Consider the following 14,208-nt stretch of genomic DNA (forward strand, 5'->3'; position numbering starts at 1 on the left):
GCTATAAAATAAATACCTGACAAGATATAAATAGCATAATACTTTTCAAACAAAATAAGTAGCATATAATTCTCACTCCAAAAGACTACTATTTTGACATTTATTGCTTTAAAATCAATATGAAAGCTAATAGAAATAATACAAAATATAAATGCCACTACGTTAATAAAACTATAGGAAAATTTTTTTATTTTATACTAAGTGAATGATTAGTACTATATTAAGTTTTGTATTTTATTACAATTGTTTCGAATTGTATGCAAAAAAATGTTTTTAAGAAAACATTAAAAAAGTATTATTTACATATATTAAAAATTATAATTTAATTTAACTTAAAATCGATTAAATATCAAATAAAAAGTTCGTTGGGTATATTGCGATTAATAGAAATACAAAATCTAAATCAGAAATTAATATTAGTTTAATTATATAAATTGTATTAATATAATATTTACAAGATGAGTAAAAATTAAATTCTAGTAGATTTTCAACGAAAACCAAATATCTATTTTGAGCTGTTTGTGTCCCGAAAAATTCTGTAACTTTAATATTTATTAAAAATTTAATAAAACTATTCTTAGCGATATTTTATTTATTGTTATAGACAGGGAAATGCTTGAGATTGTTGCAATATACAAATAAGTAGCTATTGATTGTAGATATTGACTAAATTCAAAATAATCGAATATTTTTTGTATAGTTGCATAATTTATATTGTTTATATTGATGCATCAACTAATAAAAGTTGTTTAAATGAATAAAGAACATATCTATATTATTCAATTTGATCTTCAGTAATGGGAAGAGTAATAGTGATTATATTTAACGGCTTTAATTGTCCTTTATAGCAAACTAGGATCTGAATTCTATTTGGTATCCTATTTTTTATTACCAGTGTTATAATTGCTGGTAAATGGAAGCCAACAGCTATAAAAGGTAATGTTATAACTCTTGGTTTAACTAAAATATTTGCATTTCTACAAACAAGAAAAAATTTGTTAGGTAAATATCTTTCTAATAAACAGGTAACATAAATCTTAATTTTGTACTGTGGCCCAAAACCAAGTATTGAACATTGTAATGCAAGTGGCAGTAATTGAAATTGTTGTTCCACTATCAATATATTTTGCACTTTTGAAGAAATATTTAGGCGTAATCTTAAGAAACCTTGCTGAAAAGTTCTATGAATGTGTGTAGTTTCAGATTTTTCTCTAATGGTTTGTTCAATGGAAAGAGTTGTTTTTTTTGGAATAGTAAATTTAATATTATTTAAAGAATTAAAATTATTATTGAAATATGGACATATGCGAAAGTCCGCCGTACGTTTCAGAATTTTGATATTGAGTCCACCACCGAATGTAATCATTGCCATTGTGTGTTCTTCCTGTCCAAGACGACCGTACTGAAAATCAAAGTAATTTTATTACAATCTACCTATCTTAAAGTATTTTATCTATTCTACAAAGATAAAAAGAACTCTTAGTAAAAATTATAAATAAAATACACTTAACTTTAAAATTATTGTTAAATACTTTAAAATATTTAAATAATATTTACAAAATATAAAGAATATAATATTTATATTAAAAAAGTCATAAAAGATACTATAAGCTTTCTTCTAGAGAAAATGAGCTCTGTTGCAGTCTCTTCTTTCCAGTAACTTGCATAAAAAGAATTTTGTTACATTATTTTCATTGATCACCATCCTTCTTGTGCTATAAGTCTGTTAAATTAATTCTATGACAGTGGAAAATGAACGTATGATTACCTTAAACTATAATATATCAATATCATGGCGGGTTAGTTTATTTTACTTATTTATTCAACTAGTTACTCACAAAGAAACTTTATAGCTATATTATCTGATGTTTTTTAAGATTAAACTGGAAGAGTACAATTGTTTATTAAGCAACTACAAAAACAACGTACTTGTTCATTAATTAAATTATACTTATCGTAATTTAAATATTTTCTAATTACATTTTTAAAAAATTAGGTCATTTCAAATTTTCAAACATTTAAGTCTTATTTAAAATATAATCAAGTAGCGATCGTGATACATGTTTTGATAGTGGTTATGAGATTGCATTGCTGAGGATTTCATATTCAAAACGCATAAGCACTTTAAACTTCAAATATACTTTAATAAAATTATATCTAACAGTAAAATTTTAAAAATTTTAAATCGATTTACCTCATTCTGAGAATATTTAGTAAACTAAATTTTCATATGATTCTTAGATAAATTATAAATGTTATTTTATAGTTATCGATACAAATTATTAAATAAACAGTAGATACAGACAATTTAATTACTTTATTATATTTTAAACATATAAAGTTTAAAAATTACACTTCTATTTGAATAATTAATCTAATATGTTGAATAAAAATTGAGTTGAATGAATTATTATCTTTTATTACTTATATAACTAACAAAATATAACTAACAGACACGATGAAAAAGATAATTAGCGTTTCAGAAAATAAAATCTAGATAAATATACTAAGTGTTCTTGTTATCATTTGGGGAAAAATTCCAACGGCCATCATTTCAAGGAAAATCCTCAACGGTAATCATTTCGCGAAAAAATTCCAACGGTTATAACTTCAGGAAAAACGTCCAAAGCTCGTTGGACATCCGGAAAAGCGATTACATCCTAACAATCAAGTAGACAATCATCTCCATTGTTTCTCGCACTACTGCTTCTAGCACTATGATGGGCCCTTTGTTGTTAGCTAACAAAACTACCGCGTGGTTATTTAGGACAAGCGCACCACGAGGCGCGGCTGTAGACTTTCAATTATTGTTGCAGTCATTGACACTACTTAGCCATGAACTAGTCGACCAAGACGTTACTCAGTCAAGAGTTATTCAGCCAAAACGAGTCACTCGAGCCCTGGCATTCAACAGCTTTATACTAAGCCAGAGTCTCACACATACAGTGCCTCGAGGACGAAACTGTTGCTGGCCTTTCTCATCCTTCCTCGCCAAGAGATAGCTTAGAGGAAACCAGCAATCAAATTACCACCATGTGGCACTACACGAAGAAGTATCAAGAAACTTACGACCTCTCACTTTTCAATATTGTACTTCACCACCAAGCGTACAGCATCAAGAGAATCCGGAGATTTACGACTTCGTACCTCTATATGTAGTGCACGCTGACACCACGTGGCAACAACCAAAAAACTGTAAGATCTCGGCGATTCTCTTCATCAAAGTAGAGTCATTATATCATAGTTGTAAAATAAACGAAATACCAAGCACGAAAAGGAGATGTGTTGAATAATGAATTGAAGCGCTACCCCTTCCACTTGCCCACACTTTTCTCCCACTAGGCAATTGGTGGACATTGTCTAATTCTAAACAGTTCCAAATATTTAAAATATTAAAAATGACAAAATATTAAAAAAAGAAAAAAAGATGATTACATTACATCCAAGTACAATAATTTAAAAAATTTGTATATAGATTTTATAATATACGTTTTATATAGTTAAATAAAAATAAATTTATTGATTTGTATATAAATATAAATGTATATATATTCATTAGGCAATTCTCAAGTTGGAAAAAAACACAAGATTTACTCTCGTCTATTTTAAATGTAAAACATGATTCAAATAGAATACTGAAGTAATGAATATCATGATACATACATAATACATATATAACAAATTGTTTATATCTACATTCGTTGGTAGATATCTTACTAAACATATTTTCGATATTTTTATTTACATATGATATTTTTCTGCTTATCAGATTAAAAAATTTGTATTTTTTTTATTTTTACGTGAGCAATATTCATTCTTAGTAAGATTGTGATCGGAATTGGACCATTTTTCAAGAACGGAAGCTCTCGAAAATGTATGAGCCTTCTAGCTCTCGAATTTTGTAAACAGTTGATTCTGAGAATTCTCGAATATTCTAAAGCTTTACCTTGGAGCGTCCTACAATGTTTATTTAGTCTCCGCATAGCAACGTCGGTTGGAATTCTCCTATTTTCTAAAGGTTTTTCACATAGCAACACCTATGCATTGTTGCCAGCTAAGTAAGCTACCGCGTGGATATTTAAAGAAAGTACATCACAATACGCGGCTTAGTTAGTTAGTCAGTAAGCCAGTTGGTCATGCTAGTCAGCCAGCAAGCTATTCGCTACACACTCTCAAGGCAAGGCCACCGAAGAAGGAAGATGCTATCCCCTTAAAATCAAGAAAGTGCCAGACTACAACCACAGTTAATTCAACCACGCCGAACATCCGGGATGGTGAATCATTCATCACAGAACAATTCAAGGCTACTGTTCCTCTGTTAGTATACTAAGTCTAAGGCATAAATCATTGCTAATCCTTACAAGATTAGCATGATGCTATTATTAATATATCACAAACATACTCACTAATAAGAGTGTGCATAATCGGTTGCTGATTCTTACAAAATTAACAACAACATGAAGGAATATCTTGTGTAGGTAAACTATTCAATACAGACTCAGTTCAAGCAACTGAATCGTGATTGAACATAGTATATACTCTTCCATTACAGAAATCCAACATAACAATAATGTAATTGTGAATAAACCAGAATAATAATTATTGTAAACACCTTCCGCTTGACTCCTTCCCAAGAATCCATTAGGGCGGGCAGCAAATCATAATAAGTTATTGAATTTGGCAGATCGAGCCATGAAGACTTATCATCAATTACTCTTGTGTGTGACTAGTCTTTTCTACTGCCGCCATAAATAATTCAAGACATAATTGATTACTCAACAAGTTCCATTAAACATCCAACACCATATCAAGAATAGTTATTCATACATCAAGCATACTTGATTCAAACACCATCTTCTCATGCTACCTCATAAGCATGATTAATTGTCTACACCTGCTGATATTTACAACATCAGCATAACCTCAACTTTATGATACAGAGTCATATCCATAGAATCTACGATAATCAAGAGTATAAGGACACACCCTCAGTACTACAATAAAATACTTCTTTCTCAACAGTCTTGCAGTATTATTATTATAATTATTAACAAATAATAAACATTGTTTTACTAAATACATGATAGTTTTCAGCCTTGTCACTTATTATTTCCTTTAAAGTTATCCCGCCGAGAGACTTATCCACTGAACTATTGAATTGGTAGTTCGAGCCATAAACTAAACCTTTAAAATCGAACACGTACAATATGATGCAAATACAGTGTTTGAACTTAATTATAATATATTAACAATTCTATTGCCTCTTTTAAATTTATATTAGTCAAACTAAGTCGAAATGATTAATTTACATGCTAAAAATTTCATTTTAATGCGAATCAAAGAATACAACATTTTTTGACAATGGGAGTAAGTGAACTTTTATATAAAGAGCGCAATTTATAACGTCGTTTGGAATTCTCTAAATTTCTTAAGACGTGTTTTTCTTAGAATTCTCGAAACTTCTAGAGTTTAAGTTTTGTGCCTCATGTAAGATTCCAGTATAGCAATACCGATACTTTGTTGCCAGCTAAATAAGCTACCGCGTGGATATTTAAGGGAAGCAAACTATGCCCATACGCTCATTGTAATTTAGTCAGTCAAACAGTTATCAATCATTACGCTATTCAATTACGCTATTCAGCCAGTGCTTTCTGCCATACAACAGTCACTTACGTACACTCGCGCAATGAAGACGTCTCAAGGATACACGTTTTAATCATCGAGTGTGCTACAAATTATAAACAGTCAAGGGTGCTCACTGCATTACGAGAAACTATACGACTACAAGAAGCATAGTCTAAAGGTATTTCTTTACAATCTTTCAGACCACACGTCCTATATACGAGTGTGCGCATATTACTGCTAATCCTTACAACATTAACAGAAGCCACTTTATATTGTATACACTTTCATAAGCTACACGCCATTTTTACTGTATACATTTTCAGGCCACACGTCCTATATAGGAGTGTGCACATATTCCTGCTAATCCTTACGACATCATCACCATCAAAGAGCAACCACGTTAATGTGACAAGACTAAGAAGTCTCTGTAAGAAGACTACACTCTTTTATGAGAGGTGAATACTGTTTATTACTAATGTAATTATTAATAAACTATGAATTAACGAAGTCTGCACATTCTAAATATTTTTACAACCCTTTCACTTGACTTCCACACAAGCATTTGCTAGGGCAGGCGGCAAATTATTAAAGCTATCGAAACATTGGCAGTTCGAGCCAAGAAATCATACCAGTTTCGAACAATATTTGTCATATTAAAAATTACTGAATTTAAAATAGAATGTTTATGTTAATTTGTTAGTCATCTGAAATAGATATAAATAATAATTATATATTTATAGTTGTAATAATTGAAATACAAAGATGTCTAATATGCAACACATGTTCCTACATAATTATGAAATTTATAAAGAAACGATGCCTGAACTATATACTTTGCTATAAATAGTACATGAAAATCGGTTGTTCGAAATTGCAAGAACCCTTCATTACACAACCCGAGTCATTACACATCTGGAAAATCCAGGTCCTTAGGCATCAGGAAATTGGCGTTACTCCTAAAAATAAAAATCTAACAGTACACAGTTGCATACACTATTGTCAAATCTAAACATATTGTCGTTTACATAGTTAAAGCAAGGACACTTCAATCAGGGCCCCCTCTTAACGGAGGACGCCGTAGAAGACAGTCTGCCTTAACAGAAATCATGGAAGAGGTGCCTCTCGTACAAAGGACGCCACCGAGAGCAGATACGTACTCTCCAATGGGTCGTCAAGGAATAAGGAAACACTCTCAGAAGAAGTCACTAGTGCGCTCAGCACGAAGCAATTCAGGTTCGTCTAACACGAAGCAGTCACAGGTCTTTCTCACGCGAAGACTTCGCAGGCGTTCCTCACCCGTCCACACCACAAGACAACTTGGAGGAAACCACAATCAAGTTACCACCATGTGGCACTACAGGAAGAAGTGATTTACGATTTACGACCTCCTACCTCTGCATGTAGTGCATGCTAACGCCATGTGGCAAACACCACGGCACTACAAGATCTCAACGATTCTCATCATCAACACGGAATCATTATAGTGTAGCTTGTAAAATAAATGCATTAGACAGCATGAAAACCAGATGTTTTTAATATTGAATTAATTCGCTTACCTTCCACCTACTCTTAATAGTAACCTGGTCGACTTAGTCTCACTTTCAATTAAAGAAAAGAGAATTCCTCCCTTAGTGAAAATTCCAACATGGATGATATTATTTAACATATTTTGTATTTTGAATATTATATATATTTTTATATATAGTTTTTAAATATTAAATATTAGATAAATAGCTTTTAACATAATTTGCTATAATATGTTTTATAATTAATAGTGATATAAATCTTTCAAAACGTTTCTTTTGTATAATACTTTCAATTACTGATGCAAAAAAAATTTCCATGTAATACTATTACTAACATAATAAAATTGTTGACCCTCGTATAATTTAATAAATATATTCTTTTTTTGTAATATTATTCTTATAACAGTACACATTTATATAAATACTAACAATTAAATATTTTTTAAGACGAAAATAATAAAGAAATACTAAAAATTAAATATATCCTATAACCAAAACAACAAATAAATATTAACAATTAAATACGAAATTGCACTTTACAATGTGTTTCAAATTACTAATTACAATATAATAATGATATTAATTAGTAAATTCTACTCGATCAAAACATTTTGATACGTGGTTTTGGTAATAAATAAATGATTAAATTATAAATATGTGTAATATTAAAGTAAGTATTATATTTATTCTTGCAATATTATTAGCAATTCTGATCATTATATTAATATTTTCACGTGTTAAATTTGTTTAATGAATTGTTTTATTTAATTGCTATCATTTTGCTTATTAAATAAGAGAAACCAATTAGGCCATTAGTTATTAAGGAAAGTTTGCTAAAAATACCATTTGAACTTCAATATTCATTATCAATTATCTTATATCAGAACGTTCAATAAAAAAGTAAATATAACAATAATTTTATAATATTTGATAATATTGTAATAGTATAAAATTCTATATATTCCATTAGTTTATAAATAGTTACAATATAATAAGATTATTTATATCAATATTTGTTAATATATAATGAGGTATAATTCTTTTTACTTCAAAGATGAGCATATTATTTTAAATACCTTTAAAGATGCTACTGACTCCAAAGCTTTAATGGTATCAATATGATGTCTCTGATCATAAATTCGAACTCCAAACCCTGCAATACTAATTGCTAATAAAAATAATCCATTTTGTGGCAAAGGTAAACTAACCATATCTAAAGGATTTCCGGGTAATTGAACTTTCCACAATTTTCTTCCCTGTAATTAATTTTTTAATAGAAATTTAATAAATTAATATATTGATCTGATATTTATATCATCATTATAATTTTTATATAAATATATTGTTTTACTGATCTTATCTAATATTAAACACAAAGAAAGATTATTTTATTATATAGAACTTAAAAAGCAAACTTTTCAAAATAAATTGAAAAAATATCTGTTGAATTAAAATGTAATAAAAAATAAAATTTTATTACTTGTTTGGAGAAAGCAAAAAATGAACTATTCATAGTCACAACAGCAACTCCTTGTGAAGATAATATAGTCATAGCAACCGCTGGAGCAGATAATTTTTCCCAAGTTTTAAGTGTTTTACCTCGTTCTATAACTCCTATTTGACCATCTCGGCCAGTTAAAGCTATTTGTCCATCGCCAGCCCAAAGTCCAGAACTAGTAACAGCAACTGGAGGCCACCCGATGATATATTTTTCAACAATCAAAAAACCTCTGTAATATACCCGTTATTATTAAATACTTTTTTCATTTCTTAAAATTATATTTTTATTTATTAAATAATATAATATAAGAATAATAATATAAAAACAATAAACAATAAATAATAATAATAATTTTTTAATTTATATAGTATTTCAATAGTACATTTCTTCAATATTGTTTTAATTATGGTTTAAAATTACAAATAACTATAAATAAAAAAATTAATATATATAATTAATTGAAATAAAGAAATTAATTCAAAATTTATTTTTATTCTGATAAAATAGAAGTGGTTAAATAATATAACGTACTAATTCAAAAAATAAAAATGTAGATAGAAATTAAAACGTCTTTCACAAAAATCTAATTAAATAGTTATAAAAAAGGTATTATATTAAACAAAAGTAAATTTTAATTATTTTATAATTGCATTATTGTTCACTTCATTCAAAAACAAATCCACTTATATAACTATTAAGAGATCTCTGAATAAATATTTTTTCTTTATTTAGGAATGCTTAAAATAATTACAGTGGGTCATATATCTGCACGATGTTAGATAAAATTACAGATTTGGTAAAACGATTTGCATTTATAATTGATTTTATTAAAAAATGTATTGTATTATTATTTATAATTTGAAAACTGAACAAATTATATAAATTTTTAACGAACTATTCTATTTTCTTTTAACCATTTCATATATTTTATGTGTTTATCTATTCGCTTGTACAATTAAAAATCTTACAATCTGAGTATTTTTTATTAATTTTATTTAATAACATAATTTTAATAGAAAGAATAGAAAACTTTTAATAGAAAGAAATTTATTCATATAAAACTTATATATTATACACTTAACTACTAATAAAAATTGAATGATCTTATATTTATCCACTTACAAATACACGAACTATACTGCACACATTTTAATTAAAATTTCTTTCTAAAATATTTTTTATATTTAATTTATAATATAATTTTTTGTCAGTATATTTTTTACAAATCGACAAAAAGTACAATATTATACAATTTGATATGATTATAGTAATAAATATTTTTATATTATTACATATTTTGTATTTTGAGTCTTGCACTGCTTCGACATATATTGATTTTATCAATTGTCAAGACGTTTATCAAGAAAACATCATCGTAAATCAATGATTTTAATAAATTAGTCACGAGACGAAATGGCAGAGACTTAATCTAAAATTTTTAAAAAGCATTGCTAAAAATTAGCTATTTCACATTATTTCTTGTGAAAATCCGTTTTTAAATATTTAGTAACAAAGAAGATTAGTAACAAAGAATCAGAATCCCTTGAATCATTAATTTTAAGTATTTTAGATTTGAATTTTAATGATCTCATTTTATCATAGATTATATATATTATAGACGGTTATCCTAGAACGTTTTAATAACTTAATAAATTAATCATAAAATTATTTCAATTATTTACATGCTATTTATTATATATATCATATATGGACATGATTAGATACATTATTTATTTTCTTGAAACGCAAAATGAATAATAGATTGATAAGCTCTAAAAATATTTATATATATATATATATGCTTTATAGAATTCTAAATCAAAATAAACTTAATATTTATTTTTGGTTGTATATACTTAAAAATACTAACCTATGATCAAGAATTAGAATTTCTCCACCTTCAGTACCAACAACTAAATAACTAAAAGCAATTTCAGTCCAAGCATCTTTCCGAATTGTACTCATACTGGTAATAACATTAACTTTAAAAAGTGATAATTTTCGATATTGTTCTACAAAATTTTGACGAATTTCTGTTTTAAGTGATAGAAATTTGAGAGTGCGAGAAGAGATAGATGCGGCACCTATTTCCTTTAATAATATCTTTAAATCATCCTTGAGTGTAAATATATTTAATTCAGCATCCATATTAGTTTTATACCATATCTGAATAACATAAATTTAAATATATTTACATAAATCTATGTCAAGAATTTTGTAACAATTAAATAATATAAAATAATTTTACTATCTGGTTTTCTAAAATATAACCCTATTGTATAATTATTACAATTCTACAAAATTATTTGTAATTATAATATTTTTATAATAAAAAAATTATTAATATATACAACAATGTGACTATAATTTACTTGTAAACTTAAAATTTTGTATCAATGGGTGTATTAAATTTAAAAATTTTTTGTCGTAAAAATATTATAGTTAAAAGAAAAAAAGGTCTGTGACGGTGCTTGAATTCAATACTAACAACTTATAATATAAAATTATGCACAAAAAAATATAATCGTCAAATTGTAGGAACTTGATTATAATTCATAATTAACTTATTACACCGGCTATCAGTTGTTATTCGGTAGTAAAGATGTTATTTACAATTACAGATTGTTGATTTGTGTATGAAACATGAATTTATATATATTTACATGTTTAGAAATTCCACATAAGACATTAAGATTTGGTAATAAGTACTTTCTCAGATTCTAAAACCTGTATTTGTTCGAATTTTTATTAATTGTATTTTAATTCTTGTAATAAATTTTTTTTTAAGATATTACTTTTATATTACTACATAAACTATATAAAATTATTATACAGATAAATTACTAGAATTATTACAGTACAAAATATATTAAAATATATTGTAAACCAAATAGCAAATTAAAATGAAAAAACAATTAAAATAATATACGTAAAAAATATAATATCTAACATTTAATTCTTTCGGATGAGCAGGTATTAATGGTAAACAAAATTTAAAATGTGGTTTTAAATTTTTAAATATTAATATACTGGAACAACTTCCAACAGCAAGTACTGCTGATTTGTTGTTATTGTTCTCAGTATGAAAGCCAATAATTGAACTTGGAATATCAACCATTGTATATTCTGCTATTTGATTTGCCCCATTTAAGATCCGTAACTGTAAAAAAATATTATTAATTTATATAGTTTTACAGCTAAAATAGTATGAAAAGGATTATTGCAATACAAATAGGTTTTATAGAACATAATATATGATTTAAAAAAAGGAAAAAAACTAATATCGTACTCTATTTAAATGATTAAAGCTACCTTTATATCCTTCAAAGTACTGCTTCCTAAATCTAGAATAATAAGTTTAGTATCACCATCTCCAGTTAAATCAAGCATGTCCATTCCATTTGGTACATTATGTATTCGCGCATTTGGTTCCCAAATTGCATCCAACCAACGTGATGAATTTAGTCCTCTTCCTGACATCGTCATAAAACACAATTAGTACATCTAGAAATAAAATTAAAAAAAAAATAAAAATTCATAAAGTTCTAAAAAAAATGTTCAAATAAATCAAATTCAATAAATCAAATATTAATTTTATGAATGGTTATTGAAGTGTATCAAATATTTAAACAAATTTATTTATGAAAATAGCACTTTTAAAAAAAAATTCGAAATTTTTAGGGTTCAAGTTAATAAAAAACTATTATAAGTATATATGAACTATTATAAAAAATAAAAAGTTAATAAATAGGTGACAAATAATAATCAATAATTTAAATATTAAAATGAATAAACAATAGTTATTATTACCGTACAAAATACAACTCGTCGTTCCGACTTGTTTTATCAAGGCCGGTTCGACGGATACAATTTGATGCCGTTGACAACTCAGAGACCACGGGTGTTGTGTGGTAGCGATGACAGGTGGAAGGGATATTATAATAATACAAAAAGATATGGCTGAAGTATTGTATTTATTCTGTTATTTATTAATGACAAGGTTGACTAGTATTACTATTATTGCTTGTAGAACTAAATTCTTGAATTGAAGTGATGCGTTGCGGAGAGAAACGTACAATAATCTATGCAGCTTGATTGTTGAATATGAATGGTGAGTTTCATTCGTCGACACTAGCGCCTTTTGAACGAGCACGTGTGTGGTTGAGGTTATGAATGTGGCTTTAGGATTGAAAGATATCGCAAAGTGGCGCGAAACTGGATTGTCGACACTTGCGCTGGGTTTTGCTTACTTTCGTAAGCTTCCGAACTTGAACTAAGGTGAGGGTTACTAAATGAGACGCCCCTAGCGGGCGCGAAACTTGACGACGCGTACTGGAATTTATTCCGCACTGTCGTTTTATGAGTAGCTTCCTCGTCCTTAGTGCTTGCCGATGTAATACTCTGAATCTCAATATATATATAATTATTGTAGTAGATACTACTTATAAAGACTAATCGTTGACTCGTCTTCGGACTCTGATAGGCGGATTGTCGTAGCTCCCTTGGAACAAGTAACTACGGTTTCTTGAACTGCGTTAGTGGACATACGGGTTTATGTCGTAGTTCTTCCGAGGCAGTAACTACTGTTCCAGCAACAGTGTTAATGGACAATCCGAAGAAGTGTAAGTCGTTCCCGATATAGCGCTTGTTCGGAAAATAATCCCACAATTTGACTAGTCAGCCAAACGTGCAATAATTAACGTAGAACAATAAAACCCACTAGATGTTATGTGGGGTTGCCGGGCAAGTGAAGGGTGAATGCACTGATTAATAATTAACACATGTCTTTATTATTTCTATTTATTTGAATTGATTTACAAAAGGGTGAATTTCTTGATAATCTTGTGGTGTTGAAATATATTTACTATGAATGAAGCAGGTTATAATCTATTGAATATTATCGCTAAGAGGTTATCATGATTGTAGTGCTCTGATCGAACACTGGAATGCTATTGTGTTTATCTTAATACGTGTGTAGTTGCCTTTAAATATCGGTCGTAAGAGAGCCGAGATGGAGGAGGTTATGCGAAGCTGTGCGCCATCTGTGGCTGGAACAACTTGCAGTTGGAGGGATTGAGAAGCCAATGTGGCGTTTATAGCTGGTCTTGTTCAAGAGTATGTCCGGGAAGCTTCCGTAGTTGGACTTTATCCGTCCGTCTTCTACATAAGCCGAGAAATCAAGAATGAGTACTAGCTGTAAGGACTTACTTGCAGTGTATCGTGATTTTCCAGTCTCTCTTCGATGGCTTGTTATTACGTTCCCTTGCAATGTTGCAACCCTTCAGTTCTTCCTTGTCTCCAAGTGAGACCACAAGTGGTCAGGTCCCACGCAATCCAGTCTTGATGAGATCAATTCAACTGTACACTAATTCACAATAGTGGAAAGAACTTATTATTAAAACTCAGCTAGCTAAACGACTCATCTCTCCGGTCCTCCTCCGTGAGAGTTGGTCGTGACTTATCCTTCACTGTAAGAAGTATTTGGAAAGAGTAAGTGAGGGTACATTACGTAGTCCCTTCTTAAAATGATTCACTGATCCCGCTCCACTTGGGATC

At 28.6% G+C, this 14,208-nt stretch overlaps 1 protein-coding gene across 1 annotated transcript; it reads right to left on the reverse strand.

Annotated features, from left to right (window-relative positions):
* Window positions 1–499: 499 nt before the first annotated feature.
* Window positions 500–12,154, reverse strand: LOC105360706 (Bardet-Biedl syndrome 1). The gene is made up of 6 exons (XM_011497688.1): window positions 11,965–12,154; window positions 11,603–11,812; window positions 10,523–10,818; window positions 8,632–8,881; window positions 8,228–8,407; window positions 500–1,402 (listed from the first exon to the last, which is right to left on the reverse strand). Exons 1-6 carry the CDS (start codon window positions 12,136–12,138, stop codon window positions 776–778), a joined length of 1,737 nt encoding a protein of 578 aa, XP_011495990.1. The 5' UTR covers window positions 12,139–12,154; the 3' UTR covers window positions 500–775.
* Between the last annotated feature and the right edge of the window lie 2,054 nt (window positions 12,155–14,208).

This window comes from Ceratosolen solmsi, unplaced genomic scaffold (genome assembly GCF_000503995.2).
Source record: "Ceratosolen solmsi marchali unplaced genomic scaffold, CerSol_1.0 scaffold47, whole genome shotgun sequence".
NCBI classification, from domain to species: domain Eukaryota; kingdom Metazoa; phylum Arthropoda; class Insecta; order Hymenoptera; family Agaonidae; genus Ceratosolen; species Ceratosolen solmsi.

Bases quoted from the DNA above. Each gene is read 5' to 3' on its own strand.
- LOC105360706 (XM_011497688.1), bottom strand. From the start codon at position 12,138: ATGACGATGTCAGGAAGAGGACTAAATTCATCACGTTGGTTGGATGCA. The intron at 11,813-11,964 runs GTAGCTTTAATC...ATTTTTTTACAG, and splicing joins GTACTTTGAAGGATATAAAG to TTACGGATCTTAAATGGGGC. The intron at 8,408-8,631 runs GTAATAAAATTT...AATTAATTACAG, and splicing joins TTTTTGCTTTCTCCAAACAA to GGAAGAAAATTGTGGAAAGT.